This window comes from Thalassophryne amazonica, chromosome 16, assembly GCF_902500255.1.
Source record: "Thalassophryne amazonica chromosome 16, fThaAma1.1, whole genome shotgun sequence".
NCBI lineage: Eukaryota > Metazoa > Chordata > Actinopteri > Batrachoidiformes > Batrachoididae > Thalassophryne > Thalassophryne amazonica.
The window spans coordinates 43403895-43420480 of NC_047118.1; the positions used below are offsets into that span (position 1 = coordinate 43403895).

General features: G+C 39.7%; 1 protein-coding gene across 3 annotated transcripts in view; it reads left to right on the forward strand.

The window, feature by feature from the left end:
• Positions 1-16586, forward strand: part of smurf1 (SMAD specific E3 ubiquitin protein ligase 1) — a 50307-nt gene that overhangs the window by 12358 nt on the left and 21363 nt on the right. For all 3 annotated transcript variants that reach the window (XR_004565566.1, XM_034189996.1, XM_034189998.1), the window contains exons 2-7: positions 8105-8143; positions 11794-11902; positions 12025-12158; positions 12996-13061; positions 14783-14858; positions 16069-16280. Coding sequence is in view for 2 of the 3 variants with exons in the window: in XM_034189996.1 (XP_034045887.1) it covers positions 8105-8143; positions 11794-11902; positions 12025-12158; positions 12996-13061; positions 14783-14858; positions 16069-16280 (636 nt within the window). In the remaining variant the exon portion in view is untranslated. The remainder of the gene's footprint in view (positions 1-8104; positions 8144-11793; positions 11903-12024; positions 12159-12995; positions 13062-14782; positions 14859-16068; positions 16281-16586) is intronic.

Sequence of the window (16586 nt, forward strand, 5' to 3'; positions counted from 1 at the left end):
GTCAGACAAAAGTTCTGAAAATTCACAGAGAAACTCACAGTAACGACCAGGAGGACGATAGATAACAATAAATAAAACTGGTTCCATATATGCGCACACAGAGCTTGCTTGTTTGCTGTGGGGGATCTGTCACACTTTAGAACCAGTCGACCTGGACAGTAAGGGGATTTTATAGCCTTTCTGTGCGCAGTCTGCAGCGCTTGTGTCTTCTGACTGCCTCTCACTCATTTCTTCAGAATGACAACAATTATTAACGCTGTCAGGTGTCTCAGGAGCAATCGTGCTGGACATTATGAATCAAGAGAGTAGAAACATTGCCAAAAAAAAACACACTAAAGCCTGGTTCACACAGCAAGATTTTTAAATTATCTGTAGGTTTCCAGAACATGAGAGACCAAACACGTGGAGAAAAAAAAATCATAGATCTAACAGAGTTGGTCATACGGTGTGTGGTGTTCAGCCACACGATAAAGACAACACACCATGGATGAACAGATTTCACAAAACATTCCCCGGTCAGACAGGAAATCTTACAAAATCTCTCGAGACTAAAAGTGACTTCAGAGTAAACAAACAGCAATAGTTTTTGGACTATTTACAACAGAGGAAAACAATGATACAAAAACAAAAATAAAAGGCGTTCTTTGGAAGGAGTGGAGACATCGCGACCACCGGACTTTGTGGTAAGCCATAACAGCCGATTTGATTTTAGGTTCCGCTCCGTGCGTCCATCGCCTTGCTGTCTCATTGGCTGCACGTCACATTCAGCAGGCTGTGTGGTTGTTTGTGGTCGGGGGACACCACACACGCTGTGATATAGGGCCAAGACAATCCAACATGTTGAATATCCCAGATTTGCGGTCTAAAGGCTCCTGACGTCCTTCTGAGCAGATCAGAGTGCTCTTAACACACCACACATGGCAGGAATATCTGTTAAGATTATCTTTAGCATCATCACGATAGTTGGTGTGTCCTGAAGATTGTCAGAAGGGGAAGATCGGGTCCAATATTGGCCTAATTATCTTGCCGTGTGAACCAACTGGCAAAAAGTAAAGCAGCAGCTTGCTAAACACACCAGAGCCATCTTTTTGCTCAGCTAACCTGTAACAGAAACCCAGCTTTATTTATGTCGTGATATGACAGTAAAATCTCAGTACTACCTCAGAATTACCAACTTGCAGTCGAATGCAGCAAGGCTACCAGAAAGCGCAGAATAAGCTATTTTAGGTGTCAGTAGGTTTCACTCTGGTAGCATATACATGAGCATCTTGTATCTCTTGGAGAGATTTAATATATGTGTAGAGTCTTTTGCAGTATCCCATGAAGGATGATAAAGAGAATATTAGAAATTGTCCCCAAAAAAAAAGGCTCAGGGGGTGACCTTTGTTCTTTGCCTCAGTGCAGCATTTAGCAAATTAAACGCTTGGCGTAAGGAACGAGCGTAATGTTCGAAAGATTTCTCAGTGAGCATCAGTTTTTCAAAATATTTGAGGTTTTATGTCAGAATAGTGGCTCATTAAGTGGCCAAGTGGTTAATGCGCTTGGTTTCAGTTCAGAAGGCTCCGGGTTCAAATCCCACCCCTGCCACATTTCTCCATGTAATGTGGAGTTGCATCAGGAAGGGCATCCAGCGTAAAACCTGTGCCAATTCAACATGCAGATCCACCTTGGATTTGCTGTGGCGACCCCGAGTGCAAACAAGGGAGCAGCCGAAGGGACTTTTATTTCAGCATGGATGCAAATAGAGGTTATTGCCCCCAACTGTGCCCTGCCTCCACAGGTATGAATGGAATTCTAATTGGGTGAGGAATGTATGTTGAGCCAATGGGAGTGTATCACTGCCAGGCTATTTGGCTCTGAAAGCAAAGAGGTTGTTTGGCCTGCATGTCTGTCTTTGCCAGACAAAAAACAGAGATGTTTTAGGCTAGTTTAGGTTTCAGAGTCCAGATTTTGTATATGTGGATTTTTCTAAGAACTTGAAATAGTTGGTGTATCGGCATGAGAAAACAAATACGTCAAATTAGTTGAACTGAACTCTTCTGTTAAACCCTAATTGAAGAGAATTCTTAGAAATATAAATTTGTAATGTTGGCCTCACCAAAGAAACATTTACTTAAAAGATTTCCTATTTGTTTTTGGGATGCAGTGTGAACCTTAATATGTGAAAAGTATTAAGTAAGTATCAGAAAGTACATAAAGATAACACTGAATGCTTGGCGAGTCTTTCATTGGCAAACCGCATATAGGTAGTTATGTACCACCACAGGGGTTGCGACTTTGCCTGATCAAACAGAAAACAAGCAAACTGAAACAAGTCAGAGTTCCGATTTTTTTATTTATTTATCGCTCAATATTTCAAGTTATTATTTGATAAATTGTTTGCTGTTTTGATAACTTGAATGACATGCGATTCCTTAAAACGTCTACTGTTGTAAGCAATTTAATACATTAATAACTTCCTGGTCATTTCCAGAAAAAATAAAAGTGTGTGTGTGTGTGTGTGTGTGTGTGTGTGTGTGTGTGTGTGTGTGTGTGTGTGTGTGTGTGTGTGTGTGTGTGTGTGTGTGTGTGTGTGTGTGTGTGTGTGTGTGTGTGTGTGTGTGTGTGGTTTCACTATGATAGTTGATTATTATTGTTTTTTTAAATTCTTACAACTTCTTGCAACTTCAAGTATTGAGGAAAGTACCCAAGAAGAAGTTTTGCCTAATCTCTTTATAGTTTCTACTTATTCCTTCAGTTTTGTTGAATGGAGTTCTTCCTGTAATTGGTCTCGTTAGCCATGGATTAAAACAAAAAAAAAAAAACAAGAGAACCAGTTGAGCTGCTGCTGGGTGCTTGTTTGACAGCTGGCACATTAGCATAATGAAGAGATTCCTGGTGAAGCTGAAAAGTCCCAGTGTTAAAATAGGGGAGCCCTTTTTCTCTGTCAACACATTGGAGAGTAAGAGTATTGGATAACCCAGCACTGTAGTGACAGAGAAAGACTTCCTTTAAAACTGGACCGGAAGTTAAGGCAGGGGCATTTTGGCAAGTTCATCCTCACCCTTTCTCATGCTCCTTCTCTTTTTGTGTAAGAGGTTAGGTTATGCCCTATATTGCCCCTACAGTTTTATGGGCATGGTGAGCCCCCAGGCTAATGAGAACCTCACCAGGCTAGATATAGTTTTTTAAATAATGCCATTTGAATGTCGATCATTTTGGTGTATCTGTAGTGCCTTGGCTGTTGCTTTCCATCACACAGTTTTCTGTGGAATAATTGTTCTTGTTGCGTTTTAACTACAGAGGTATAATATAAGGTTGATCAGCCACAGCATGAAGTTAGGGGTAGGGGGTTTCTAAATGAAGGCGTGTCTCTCAATGAGACGAAGAGTGAGTACTGTGTGTGAGATGCCTCCGTTCGGGAGGTCCTTTCTGCAGTTAGCGGTCAGCTAACAGGCAAGCACTGAGAAGTTATGTTGCTGACATGTCCCCTGAGCACCGCAAACCCAAGACAGCAACGTGAAATATTTGCAAAGCTGTTGAGCCGAGAGGCGGATGGTCCATCATGACCCGAATCAAACATTTAAGAAAGTGCCACATTAAATAACGCAAGGATTTTTTTTTTTTTACCGGAGCAGAAAGACAAAATTAGCCAGGATGAGACGAATTGCCCAGACTGACTTCAAATATACACTTATTAGTTTTTGGTGGTTTTGTAAATAAGGAAATGCTCTCTCTGATCGTCCCAAAAACACTTCACGTATTCAGAGCAGGTGTGCCAACAGATGAAACTTCAGCCATTGACCCAGCAGTAAATAAATGTATTTAATTCTTTCACCAAAACATCAAATGTAGGTTAACTCCTGGCAAATTGCAGCTGAACTTTTGGATCTTCTTTTTAAGAAAATCCTTCCCACTTCATCATGAAGCTGTATAACTGGGGACATAAAATATCCTCATATAAAATCAAGAATAAGGATGATAATAATATTATTAAAGTAACAAAGTTCTGGTACCGGAATAATATCGGTATCGGCAGATATCCAAATTCATGGATCAGGATTGGATCAGACGTTAAAGTTACAAGAATTGTGCATACAAAGCCCAAAAGCATCCTTTTTTCTTTTGTAAAATTTACCAACCATTTTGTCTTGGAAAAATCATCAAATGACCTACGGAATTGCTTGGGGCATGAAGGATACACCTGATGGATCCTTCATTTTCGGGGGAAAGAATGCTGCACATATTGACCTTCTTGCAAGCAGCGTTTGAAATGGGACACCCTAGTCATGCAATATATGAAGTACAGGGCTGGTGATTGCAGCCTTTGAGGCTGTATCCTACTTCAGTGAGTTTACAGCATTGAAGAGAAACAAACAAAATGGACACATTATTTAAAAAAAAAATTTACATTTTGAAACAATTGTGAGTATCGAAAACTGGTTCTTTTCGGGTATCGTTAAGAAATGATTCGATCCACTGACATCAATAGCCTTTTTGCTTAAGATTCCCTTATCGGTACTTCAGAGCGGCCGTTGTTTTTGAGGGTGTTTGTCAGGGAAAAGATAATTTCTCTATGTTGATTGCAGACCCTGGAGCGGTTCTGTAATCAACCACTTCTGTAACAGCTCCCCTTTGAAGCTTGAACCAGTGAAGCAGTGCTCCGACCCGCTGCTTCGCTGGTTCTTTGCTTCACTGCTTTTCAGAAGCAGCAATTCTGTTTCTTAACCCCTCTCAAAGCCATTTAAAGATGTCAATCATGAGTCATTTTTGTGCGGATTAAAGTCACTAACTGGGACTCGTGTTGCGAGAAAGAAACGAGAATCGTCCTCCGTTCCATTCGCACAGCTCCAAACACTGCGTCGCTCTCTGCTGAGTCAAGTTAGAGTCCAGGCGGAATTAATAACTTCAAAGCGAATTGCCATTTTAAATCAAATGACACCTCTTTCCAAACGTTGTAAAACAAACAATAAACTACAATCGACCAAAATGCTTTTTTCCTCCCAAAATGAGACGTCCTGCGTTCTTTATGAATTACATTTGATGTTGACGTGTAGCACATTTGAGCTCAGCTCAGAGGTATGGAGTGATATTCATGCCTTTAATGTCTGAAAATGCTTTTGACAAGAACTACACATTTTGTTTATTTCTATTAATGGCCACAGATCAAGGATCCAGTGAACAATTTCATATTTATTTACTTTAAGACTCAATAAAATGTTGTTGGCACAGAAAACCTGTAAAGCCGACTTTTAGTACACAGAAAATTCACAAGAGGTATCGATAAGGGAATTGGATCAGTACGAGGAATCGCTAATTGTATCAATATCGATAAAATCTTATCGATACCCATCCCTAATTGTGAATCATTAAGGATAATAATCACAAATTCAGACGTAAATCTATTCCCCCTCCGACAACATCCCTAACATTTATAGTCAAAGTCCCTCCCAGTCATCACTAACACATCTCAGAGTGCATGTTCCCAAACTTTAAAAGCACTCCGGTAAAACGTGTACACAAGAGGAGGCTGGGCCTGATGTGGCCCCTGGGGTGCCAGCTGGTAACCCTTGTCCATGCACTATGCAGACAACAGCTGGAGCTTAAAGTCACGCTGCAGACAGGACTTTTAACGCGACAGATTGTGTAAACAGTAAAAGAGTGTTTTGATTGGGGGTGGGGGGTGAAGTACAAAATATATTAGAAGATGGAGGTTGCCATTAGACCCTTTTTATGTATGTTGTAGGTAGATTCTGGTGTCTTCTGTTGAAAGCTCTGTCTGCTAACATCTGTATTTTTCGTTGGCGTTATTAACAAAATATTTCTGGTCTGAGGGGTTCTTTTTGCATGTTACAGAGACCAGTTATAATGGATGCTTGCCCTACGGATCAATAGTGGGTTTAGTAATTTTGTAGCATATATAGAGAAAACCGTAGCGCCCATGCTGCAAAACCAGTAGGACATTTTTCCATTTAATGTGACAGTGGCACAAGGTTGCTGCCCTTCCTAATCTATGAAAAAGTAATGACACAAAAGCAAAATACTCCATTGGCTCAGAGAGGTTTATTCCATCCTCTGTTGTGTCTGAAGGGCTGAGGTCTGAGGAGATTTGGGGGACACAACCTGAGTGTCCTGAATGATGCTCATGTGATATTTATTTATTTGTTTGTTTGTTCTGTTTTATATGCCCAGTCATTGGTAAAAGTGATAATTTGACAGAAAAATACATGGTTTTTCAAATAATGATCAAGATTTACAAAATTATGGTAGGATTAACTAAATGGTTTGCACTTTTTCAGCACAGTGCACCTTGCGATTTTAGGTTTTTTGGTTGTCGTCATCCCCCCCCCCCACTGAGCACTACTGAGCTTGAAAAATTCTATGGAAAACACTGTTACGGAATGTATGAGTCAAAAGGAGGAATGGAAGGGGTTGATGAGGAAGAGGGAAGGATATCCTGCAGTCATTCTCTGTTGGTTAATCACAGCAGAGTTTTGCCAGACACATCTACACCACCGCAGCCACCACATCCGAAAACGTCTGTGTGACTGGTCAGCTTCCTGAATGACTGCTTGAAATGAACCTTATGCCAGATTTTATAGGGCATCAAAGCACTTGAGTAGTGTAGCAAATTAGTCAGGCGTAACAATGTATTTTCCTGTGATTTTTCTTTGGTTCTAGACAATGTTTTCAGGTGGTTTAAAACATTTTAAAGCAATAAAAACAATAGTAAAAATGTTTATCCTGGAGTGTTTGGCTTTTTTGTTGTTGTTGGCCTGCTCAACCTTCGTTTTCATTACAGTCCTACCACACCCCTAAAACATAGTAGAATTTTTAAGTCTAGTAACCTTTATGGCTGTCAGTGTTTCCTATAGAATTTTTTTCAGGCCTGTTGGTACGCACTGAAAAAATAAGTGCACAGAGCCGGAAAATGTAATGTAAGAAATGCAAAAGCAGCAAGCAAGAAATGTCATTCTTTTAAATAAACAATTGCAAAACACAACAAAAACTGTGTAACCTAAGAACTTGCCAAAAAATGCATATTTTGAACACTGTGAGTATGATTAATTGCTGCACTTAAGCCTAAAAAAGCTAAAATGAACTTTAATAGAAGCATGCCTAAAACTGAGATCAACAAATTAAAACTTGGTTCTTCACCCACTGTGGATCCTACCCAGACTGACTGTGTGTCTTTATTTTGAAGGCTTTTGGCCCAAAAAAAAAAAAAAAAATGTCTTTATATTCACTTGTCCATCCCGTGCACTACAGCTTTTTCGCTTTTTATGGTGCGCCATACTTTCTTTCACATGCGTTGCATTTAATTGAACACCCACGATTTAAATTTAAAGTGCTTGCATCGCAACAAAGACAGAGGTGGATGAGCAAAGTCATGCAGTGCTGCTCAGAGCTCTGCCGATGCACCCAAATGATCTTTGATTTACAAATTAATTGATATTTAGTCTTGTTTTTCATTGTTTCGTTATTCATCAGTGTTTCTCTTCTATGTATTACAAGATAAACACTGGTTTAATGTGATTTTAGCTTTATTTATTTTCTAAAGACTATAGCTATGCACTCCCAGAGCAGACTATGAAGGTTTTTATTGAATTATTCATTCCGATTGAACCCTTTAATGATTAAATCACATTCAGATGCAGTTAATTGTGCAGCACAAATACAGTCACAGTTCTGAGGCAAGGCAAGCCAGTCAGCCTGGTTGGAACACAGGTGTGTGTGTGTGTGTGTGTCTGTATATATATATATATATATATATATATATATATATATATATATATATATATATATATATATATATATATATATATATATATATAAACTAAATACTCTGCACACAGAGTCTGCATCAGTATGAGCTTTGCACTGTGAATCCCCCTGACTCTGTGAGTCGCAGCTAATGCTAAACATAAATGTTGCTGTTTACATCTGCGTGCCATATTCAAGTTTTTTTGCTCATTTACAGCCTTGAGCATTCATATTATTCAACTCTTCCCACTCTAATGACTTTTTCATGCACTGTACAAGTTTGTTGCAGCCTACACAAAGTAAAATATGCTGCTTGTTTGTGTGTGTGACATTTTATTCATAACAGTTTTATGTTTTGCAGTATTATGTGCCAAGAACCTTGCAAAAAAAGACTTCTTTCGTAAGTATTGTTCTTATGACATTTTTATTCCTGTGAATCTTGCATCAGTTGAACACGTCCTCTCTGCATGTTCATTTCTCTTTTCAAAATGCTTATTATTTTCACCAAAACATCCAAATTGGGTGCAGCTACTCTGTTAAATATCATTTCCTATTGTCGTTGTTCTTTCCCTCTGGGCTAATTTATAATTCTCTTTTCTCAGCTGTCATGAAAAGTATGATATAAAAACCATTTAATATTTTTTGCAAAAGCCGTAGTGTGTTGACCCACTATGATACAGTGTACTAGATAATGTACTTTGCTGGATCAGAATGGTTTTTGCTTTTTAGTAAAAGCAGTAAAAACTGAGCAGCGTCTTTAATGACTAAATCCATGGTAAAGATGTGCATACATGTACTGTACATATATAATTTAGAGGTGTAGAACAGACTGTCACAGTTTCCCTTACTTAGAGCAATATGATTTACTGTAATACTGTGTACTGCTGTGACAAATAATCAGCTATAATTTAATCAACAACTATTTTGATAATCAGTTATTAATTTGAGTGTTTCTTTTTGCAGCGTTTAAATTCTCCCATTTCATTTTCTTAAATATGAATATTTTCTGCTTTCTTCGATAGTTTCTTTATTCATCTTCGACAATAAACAGGATATTTTTGGTTGTGGACAAAAGTGACATTTAAGGACATCAACTTGGGCTTTTGGGAGCACTGATCATCATTTTTCACCATTTTCTAACAATTTATAGGCCACACAACTAAATGACTAATCATTACAATAATCAATACTGAAAATAATTATTTGTTGTCCTACTGTGCCGCTAAAATAAAAGAGTATATTGTTAATTTTGTTGCTGTCTGGATCCTCAATGAAGAATTCTCTAAGATTCTAGTAATTTATCTTTTTTGTGCAAAGACCTGCGTAGAAAATTAAAGAAGAGAATAGAAGAATAGAATGTTGTGAAACCTATGGTTTTTCAAGGCAGTTTTGGGTTGTGTGCTGTATTCCCTACCATGCAAAAAAAGGGCGGGGTTGAATACTTTTAATGTTCACAAAATTTAGTCATCAGCTGTGTAAGCTAATTTTACTTCATTTTTCTTTTCCTCTCACTGTCAAGACATCAGCTTACAAGGATCCTTGTAATAATGTCACCATTATTACAAGGTAACATTATTATTATAATAATGGTGACATTATTACAAGGATCCTTGTAATGTCAGAAACATTACAAAGATAACATTCAGACATAAAGTCAGAAACCGATAAAACAGAACCTTTACTGTAATAATATATATAGAAAAATATATATTATTATTATTATTATTTTTTTTTTTTACTGAGGGAAAAGTGCAGTTTTAAAGCATTATTTTCCCCAGACGACACTCAAACACTTCCTCCCCCTTTATTTAATTATTAATAACATTTATAGAAGTATCTGGCCCAATGAAATCCACAGTGATTAAGGGAATTGTTACCAAGCTTGAGAAAGATGTTTTTCTGCCACCCTCATACAAATGTGGGTGACAGTTACAGCTCTACAGCACAGTTGGCTTCAACTACCCTGGATGACCCTAGACTAGAGGTCTGCCCAGGTCTAAAAGGTTTGGAACAGAGTCACAATGGACCCCTATCTCTCGTGTGTTAACCTGGATGTATGTTAAAAAGAGAGAAACCCCATCCAAAAGTAGCCTGAAGTTATAACACCCAGTGCAAAATCACCCAAAGCTAAATGCACCTAATTTACAACTCGAAGGGTAGAGAACACATGCAGTTCTGTGTAATGTGTGGCTTGTTAACAAGTGGTGAATATTAAAGTAGCAGGAACAGACTGACATTGTACTGATTCTGACTCTTAACTAGCTCATTAACTTTAGGAAAATTCTCTTGTCACTGCCAGTCTGTGAGCTCACTGATCCAACTGCAACTAGACTGACTGATATGGGGGCATCTCAGACTTTATTTTGGGGACCTATCTTTATCCTGGATTCTGTCAAACTCTAAATTATTCTTGAACATCCCACAGTGTTTTAAATTACTGTCAGAAATTATTGTCAGAAACAAGTACAAAATTACAAATTTGTTGGTTTGGAGTTTATTGCCAGATTTTGGCAAAATTCAGCTTATAGCTTTATTTTCACTAGTATCACTTTTATAATGCATGGCATGTATCATTGGAGAACATCTTTTAATTTGGAGGGTATTCTCAGGTGGAGATGTTAATCTGAATTCTGCTTTAGATAAAGAAAAAGATAGTTTTTTGTTTTTGTTTTTTTTGTGGTGTTGCACACTTGTTCAGTGCTAAAACCATTTAAAGCTGCGTTTACACATAACAACGACAAGTCACGAATGCCACGAAGTACACATTCTTGGCCGCTGATCACGAATGTGATGATTCGGGGCAGAGGCGTCACGTGTCCTCAGGAACTGCTGCAACCTGTTACCACACGTTACGATTAATGGCACATGTTGCTGGAGAATTATCAGGAACCATTACGCACGGTCAAGAAAAGTGTTGCGCGCTGTTGCGCATAACAGCGCATTGTTACGTTCTGTCACGTTGTAAACAAGGTGAATTGTCTCCACACACACACCCATATTCATCCAACTGTTGCTAACAATTCAGATCGCTCCAGTTTTTCAGAAGAACTTTGTGACTACATGCGTAGTTGGGCTCTGTGCCATGGAGTGGCGCAGAGAGGAGGAGGAGGAGATGGACAGAGCCAGATGTGTGGCTTCATGCGGCTCTCGTCTCGCGCGTTTTCCCAAACATCAGGCACATGCAGCAGGTGGAACACCTGCAGGAGCGCACTGAGGAGCACTGAAATGAGACTTTTAGCTGACTTGGTGTCAGCAATCAAACTGAATGTGGTGCAGCAGGGTTTAATTGTGCACACGCTTCTTCCTCCGCCAGACTGGAGGAGGTGCAGAGATGTCTGGCTGCAGACATCCTCTCGCTCCTCTGGTTCCTCTGGCTCAGACTCGTTCTCCCGCTCATCGGTTACAACAGCAGGTGGAACACCTGCAGGAGCGTCCTGAGGAGCTTCAGCAGGAACTGTGGAACAACACTTGGCTGACTTTGCGTCACTGTTCCTCTTCGGCATCCTGCATCAAACTGAACGCTGTGGAGCCGAGTTTAATTGTGTGCACGTAACAGAAAACTGATTCGTCGTAGCGCGCAGTGAAATGTGACACCGCGTTACAAGTCGTGTCAAAACTTGACAGTTTCCGTGTCACTTCGTAATAACACGTGACAGTTTGGGCTCCAAGAACCATCACAGGAACCATTACGAGCGTTGTCACATTCTATTAAGGATCACTACTCATCAAGACGGATCAATACGCTCAGTTGCGACCTCCACGACATGAGGCGAAACGAGAGTGGTGTGTGACATTCATGGAAGATTTTTTGACAGCCAAATCATGCTCTACGAATATCAAGAATATCACGCACCAACACGCACTATTAGGAAACCTATTCAGATGCGTTAAGTCACGTTAAGAATGTCGGGAATGTGTCACGAATGACAGAAAAATGACATTCGTAACGCGTCTTGCTCATGTGTAAACGCACCATAAAATCTGTGATGTTGAAATCTTGTTTAATTATTATTAATTTAGTGAATGTTAACAATAAAAATGGCCATATAGGTCTACCGGATCCTTTTGCCAAGGTTGTGGTGGATGGATCGGGGCAGTGCCACTCTACAGACACAGTCAAGAACACGTTGGACCCCAAATGGAATCAGCACTATGATCTGTGAGTTGCCTATACCACACCCAAAAGTTTATACTGGGCATCTGACAAAACATTTTGCCTGACAACAGACTGAACAAAATAGACTGGCAAATAGGATGTTAATGACTTTGTTTTTGTTAAAGTTACATTGGAAAGACTGATTCCATCACCATCAGTATATGGAACCACAAGAAGATCCATAAAAGACAGGGGGCAGGCTTCCTAGGCTGCATACGACTGCTTTCCAATGCCATCAGCAGGCTAAAAGATACAGGATGTGAGCTTGTGTACACACACACACACACTTTTGAATGATTGTGTGATCACAGAACCTTTATACCCCCATCACAGTAGAGGCCGAATGAGCCCGAATCCCGTCCAAATGAAAATTAGACCCACAATCGGGAGATCCATTCGCACCCATCGGACAGCATTCTGAGCACAGTCTAAACAGTCGAGCACAGTTGTGTGGCCCCCTTGAATGTCTATCTCATGTTCAAAACATTTGAGGCGCAGTCCAAGTGGAAGCACTATCGAATGGCAGTGGAAGTGCCGTCTGACTGCATTCTAAACAATCCGATGGCATGAAAACTGCATTTGAGACATTCTGATCTCATTCGGGGGACGTCTAGCATGTTTCCACCATGGCCGCATGTCCCGAATGCACCGCAAGCACACCTCAAGTGCTGCTGCATTATATCCTGCCAAACCGCAGTCAGACCGCAATCATACGGCTTGTAAGTGCCTTCTTATTGTTCTTACTGCAATCTGGCAGTTGTCCAGGTATTCTTACTGTGTTCCACCTACATTTGTACCATATTCGGAGGCTCATGCAGTCGAGGCGTGTCGGAGCGCAGTCTGGGTATTCAGACGGCTGTCCTCTTATTCCTCCCCAGATGTGGGACAAATCCCCCCCCCCCCCCCCCCCCCAATTCTGCCTATTCATCTTGGCTCGTGCTTATTCCTACTAAGTGCGATGGGGGTCTTACTGTTAGAAATTGTTAAATTGTACAAAATGTACAAGTTGATGTTTCATTTATGGGGCACTGTCATGTCAGTTCAGAAATTAAAGGATTTTTGTTCCGTTGGTTTTTGACTTTGCTGTTTTTTCCAGATCAGCGTTTAGATCTATGTAAACTGAATCCATCAGACAGTGACGCAGTGCGTGGGCAGATTGTAGGTACGGCTGCACACATTCACTTGTATTCTGTGTTTTCCTGAGTGACATTTGTACATGTATGAATTTAGTTATTTATTTGTTTGTCTGTGCTAATTACTTTTTTTTTTTTTTTTTAATTGTTCCTCTCTGTATCATAGTAGTGTTCAGAATAATAGTAGTGCTATGTGACTAAAAAGATTAATCCAGGTTTTGAGTATATTTCCTATTGTTACATGGGAAACAAGGCACCTGTAGATTCAGTAGATTCTCACAAATCCAACAAGACCAAGCATTCATGATATGCACACTCTTAAGGCTATGAAATTGGGCTATTAGTAATAAAAAGTAGAAAAGGGGGTGTTCACAATAATAGTAGCATCTGCTGTTGACGCGACAAACTCAAAAACTATTATGTTCAAACTGCTTTTTTAGCAATCCTGTGAATCACTAAACTAGTATTTAGTTGTATAACCACAGTTTTTCATGATTTCTTCACATCTGCGAGGCAAGGAGTTAACCAACTTGTGGCACCTTTCAGCTATTATTCCACTCCAAGATTCTTTAACAACATTCCACAATTCATTCACATTTTTTGGTTTTGCTTCAGAAACAGCTTTTTTGATGTCACCCCACAAGTTCTCAATTGGATTTAGGTCCGGGGATTGGGCAGGCCACTCCAAAACATTAATTTTGTTGGTTTGGAACCAAGATTTTGCTCGTTTACTCGTGTGCTTGGGATCATTGTCTTGTTGAAACACCCATTTAAAGGGCATGTCCTCTTCAGCATAAGGCAACATGACCTCTTCAAGTATTTTGACATATCCAAACTGATCCATGATACCTGGTATGCGATATATAGGTCCAACACCATAGTAGGAGAAACATGCCCATATCATGATGCTTGCACCACCATGCTTCACTGTCTTCACTGTGAACTGTGGCTTGAATTCAGAGTTTGGGGGTCGTCTCACAAACTGTCTGTGGCCCTTGGACCCAAAAAGAACAATTTTGCTCTCATCAGTCCACAAAATATTCTTCCATTTCCATTTAGCTTCACACAGGCATCTTCTAACTGTCACAGCACTTACAGGTAACTCCAGACTGTCTTTGTTCATCCTGGAGCTGATCAGTGGGTGAGCCTTTGCCATTCTGGTTAGTCTTCTATCCATTTTGATAGTTGTTTTCCGTTTTCTTCCACGCGTCTGTTTTTTTTTTTTTTTTGTCCATTTTAAAGCATTGGAGATCATTGTAGATGAACAGCCTACAATTTTTTGCACCTGCGTATGTTTTCCCCTCTCCAATCAACTTTTTAATCAAACTGCGCTGTTCTTCTGAACAATGTCTTGAACGTCCCATTTTCCTCAGGCTTTCAAAGAGAAAAGCATGTTCAACAGGTGCTGGCTTCATCCTTACATAGGGGACACCTGATTCACAACTGTTTGTTCCACAAAATTGACGAACTCATTGACTGAATGCCACACGACTATTATTGTGAACACCCCCTTTTCTACTTTTTTTACTAATAGCTCAATTTCATAGCCTTAAGAGTGTGCATATCATGAATGCTTGGTCTTGTTGGATTAGTGAGAATCTACTGTATCTACTGGTACCTTGTTTCCCATGTAACAATAAGAAATATACTCAAAACCTGGATTAATCTTTTTAGTCACATAGCACTACTATTATTCTGAACACTACTGTAAGTGCTCACAGTTTAACTGTTATCACTTAATTGTTTCTAGTGAGCTTACAGACACGAGACCGCATCGGCAGTGGTGGCCCTATGGTAGACTGCAGAGGACTGCTGGAAAATGAAGGGTGAGGAGGAACATTGGACTATTTCCTGGTGTAACATTTAGATAAACAATTACTGATTGTTACTGTAGCATGATTCAGAAATTAGTGACATCTCTTAGTTGTGAGATGTGAAGAAAGCAGATTACTGTGGAAAATTAACAAAACATTTCTGCTGTCTGTTGAGTGAGAGGGAATCCAATCATCTCAACATTGTTTTAAAAGTATAATGTAACTCGAACACTGTATCTGATTTAAGGAGAGAGGCTGCTGTCATAGTAGTAGGTAATGGCAGTTTAAAAAAGTTAATCTTCTAAACATTAATGAATGTTTTCTTTTTTCATTTGTTTTCTTTTAATGCCAAAATCATAGCCATAAAATGTAAATGAATGCTTTTCCATTTGTCTTTGAGCTGACCATGTGCACCAAACGCTAAATTCATAGCTGTGATATTTCATTGAAATAATGTTATTTTAATGTCATTTAAAGTTTAGCCAAAATAATCCAACTGCACAGTCTAAATTCTGTAAGAAATGAAAAATTCAGCATGTGTCAGTGAATCTGGGTAGCCTTGAATGAGTGCAATCTATGAAAAGACTGCAAGGTGGAGTAGTGGGGGGAGGAAAACAAAAACTGAAGAAAATAAAAGAAAATGCAGATAAGGTGTTGAGAGATGCTAGCACAGACAAAAGATAGTATACATGCAGCATATGGAGTCACCTTTTTTCCCTACATGAGTAACACTTACAGGCAGTTACAAAAATGTTGCACACATAAATTCCATATTTTTAATCAATCCATTTTTGTAAAATACATTATGAAAGAAATTCAACTTACATTTTTTTTTTAATATGATTTATGATGTCACTGCTGTACTGTACAAAGCCATTTCTTTATTTCTACCTACTTCTAGTTACATTTGTGTTGTTTCCATAGAGGTGCAGGCCTCAGAAGTGTTGTGAAAATGAGCCCACCATGAATAAGAATGTGACAGGAACAAAAATAGCTTGGGGTTCAGATTAAAGGCTGTGTTTTATAGGAGATCATAATAGTTTTGTCACAGACTACCACTCAGCTCACTGATTTTGTCATATGGGACCCCATGTTATCACACTACAAACTCTTCGGAGTGCATGCTGTGCTGGGGGATCTTATTTGAAGTTCTATTTGCTCATAATGACAGCCTCTCTTGATTCTATCAATGAAAAGCATTTGTGTGCATTCCTGTGCATAGGCCCGTGTTTGAAGGATGTTTCAGTGAAGAGCCACTGCCCTATTCTGACCCCACTGGAGCGGCAGGAGGGGGAAACTGTCACCTTGACTCACCCAGTCAAGAAAGCCGCCTGCAGACACAGAGAATCAGAGGACAGGATTCTAGAACTCATAGCCACACCCCCCAGAATAGGCCGCATGGTCACCAACCGCCTGATCTGCCTGAGGGATACGGTCAGTTACAGTTTTGATGCTTGTTCTGTCACATGTGATAACTTATTTGAATTTCTGAGTAAATGTTCTCTATGATCACTCAGATATGTCTGTGTTTGCGAATGTCCTTGTTATGGTTAGAGGTTCGGGTAGGACCAAACCGTTGCAGGCAATGGACCCAAATGCAGGGAGCTGGACATGGAGAAGAGTACAAAGAAACATAGATTTATTTATAACAATTAAAGTAAAAATGCTGCACTGGGGTGCCTGCAGTGTGGAGACATGGCCCGCCTGCTGGCGGTGAAATGAGGGAGCTGAAGTCTTGAA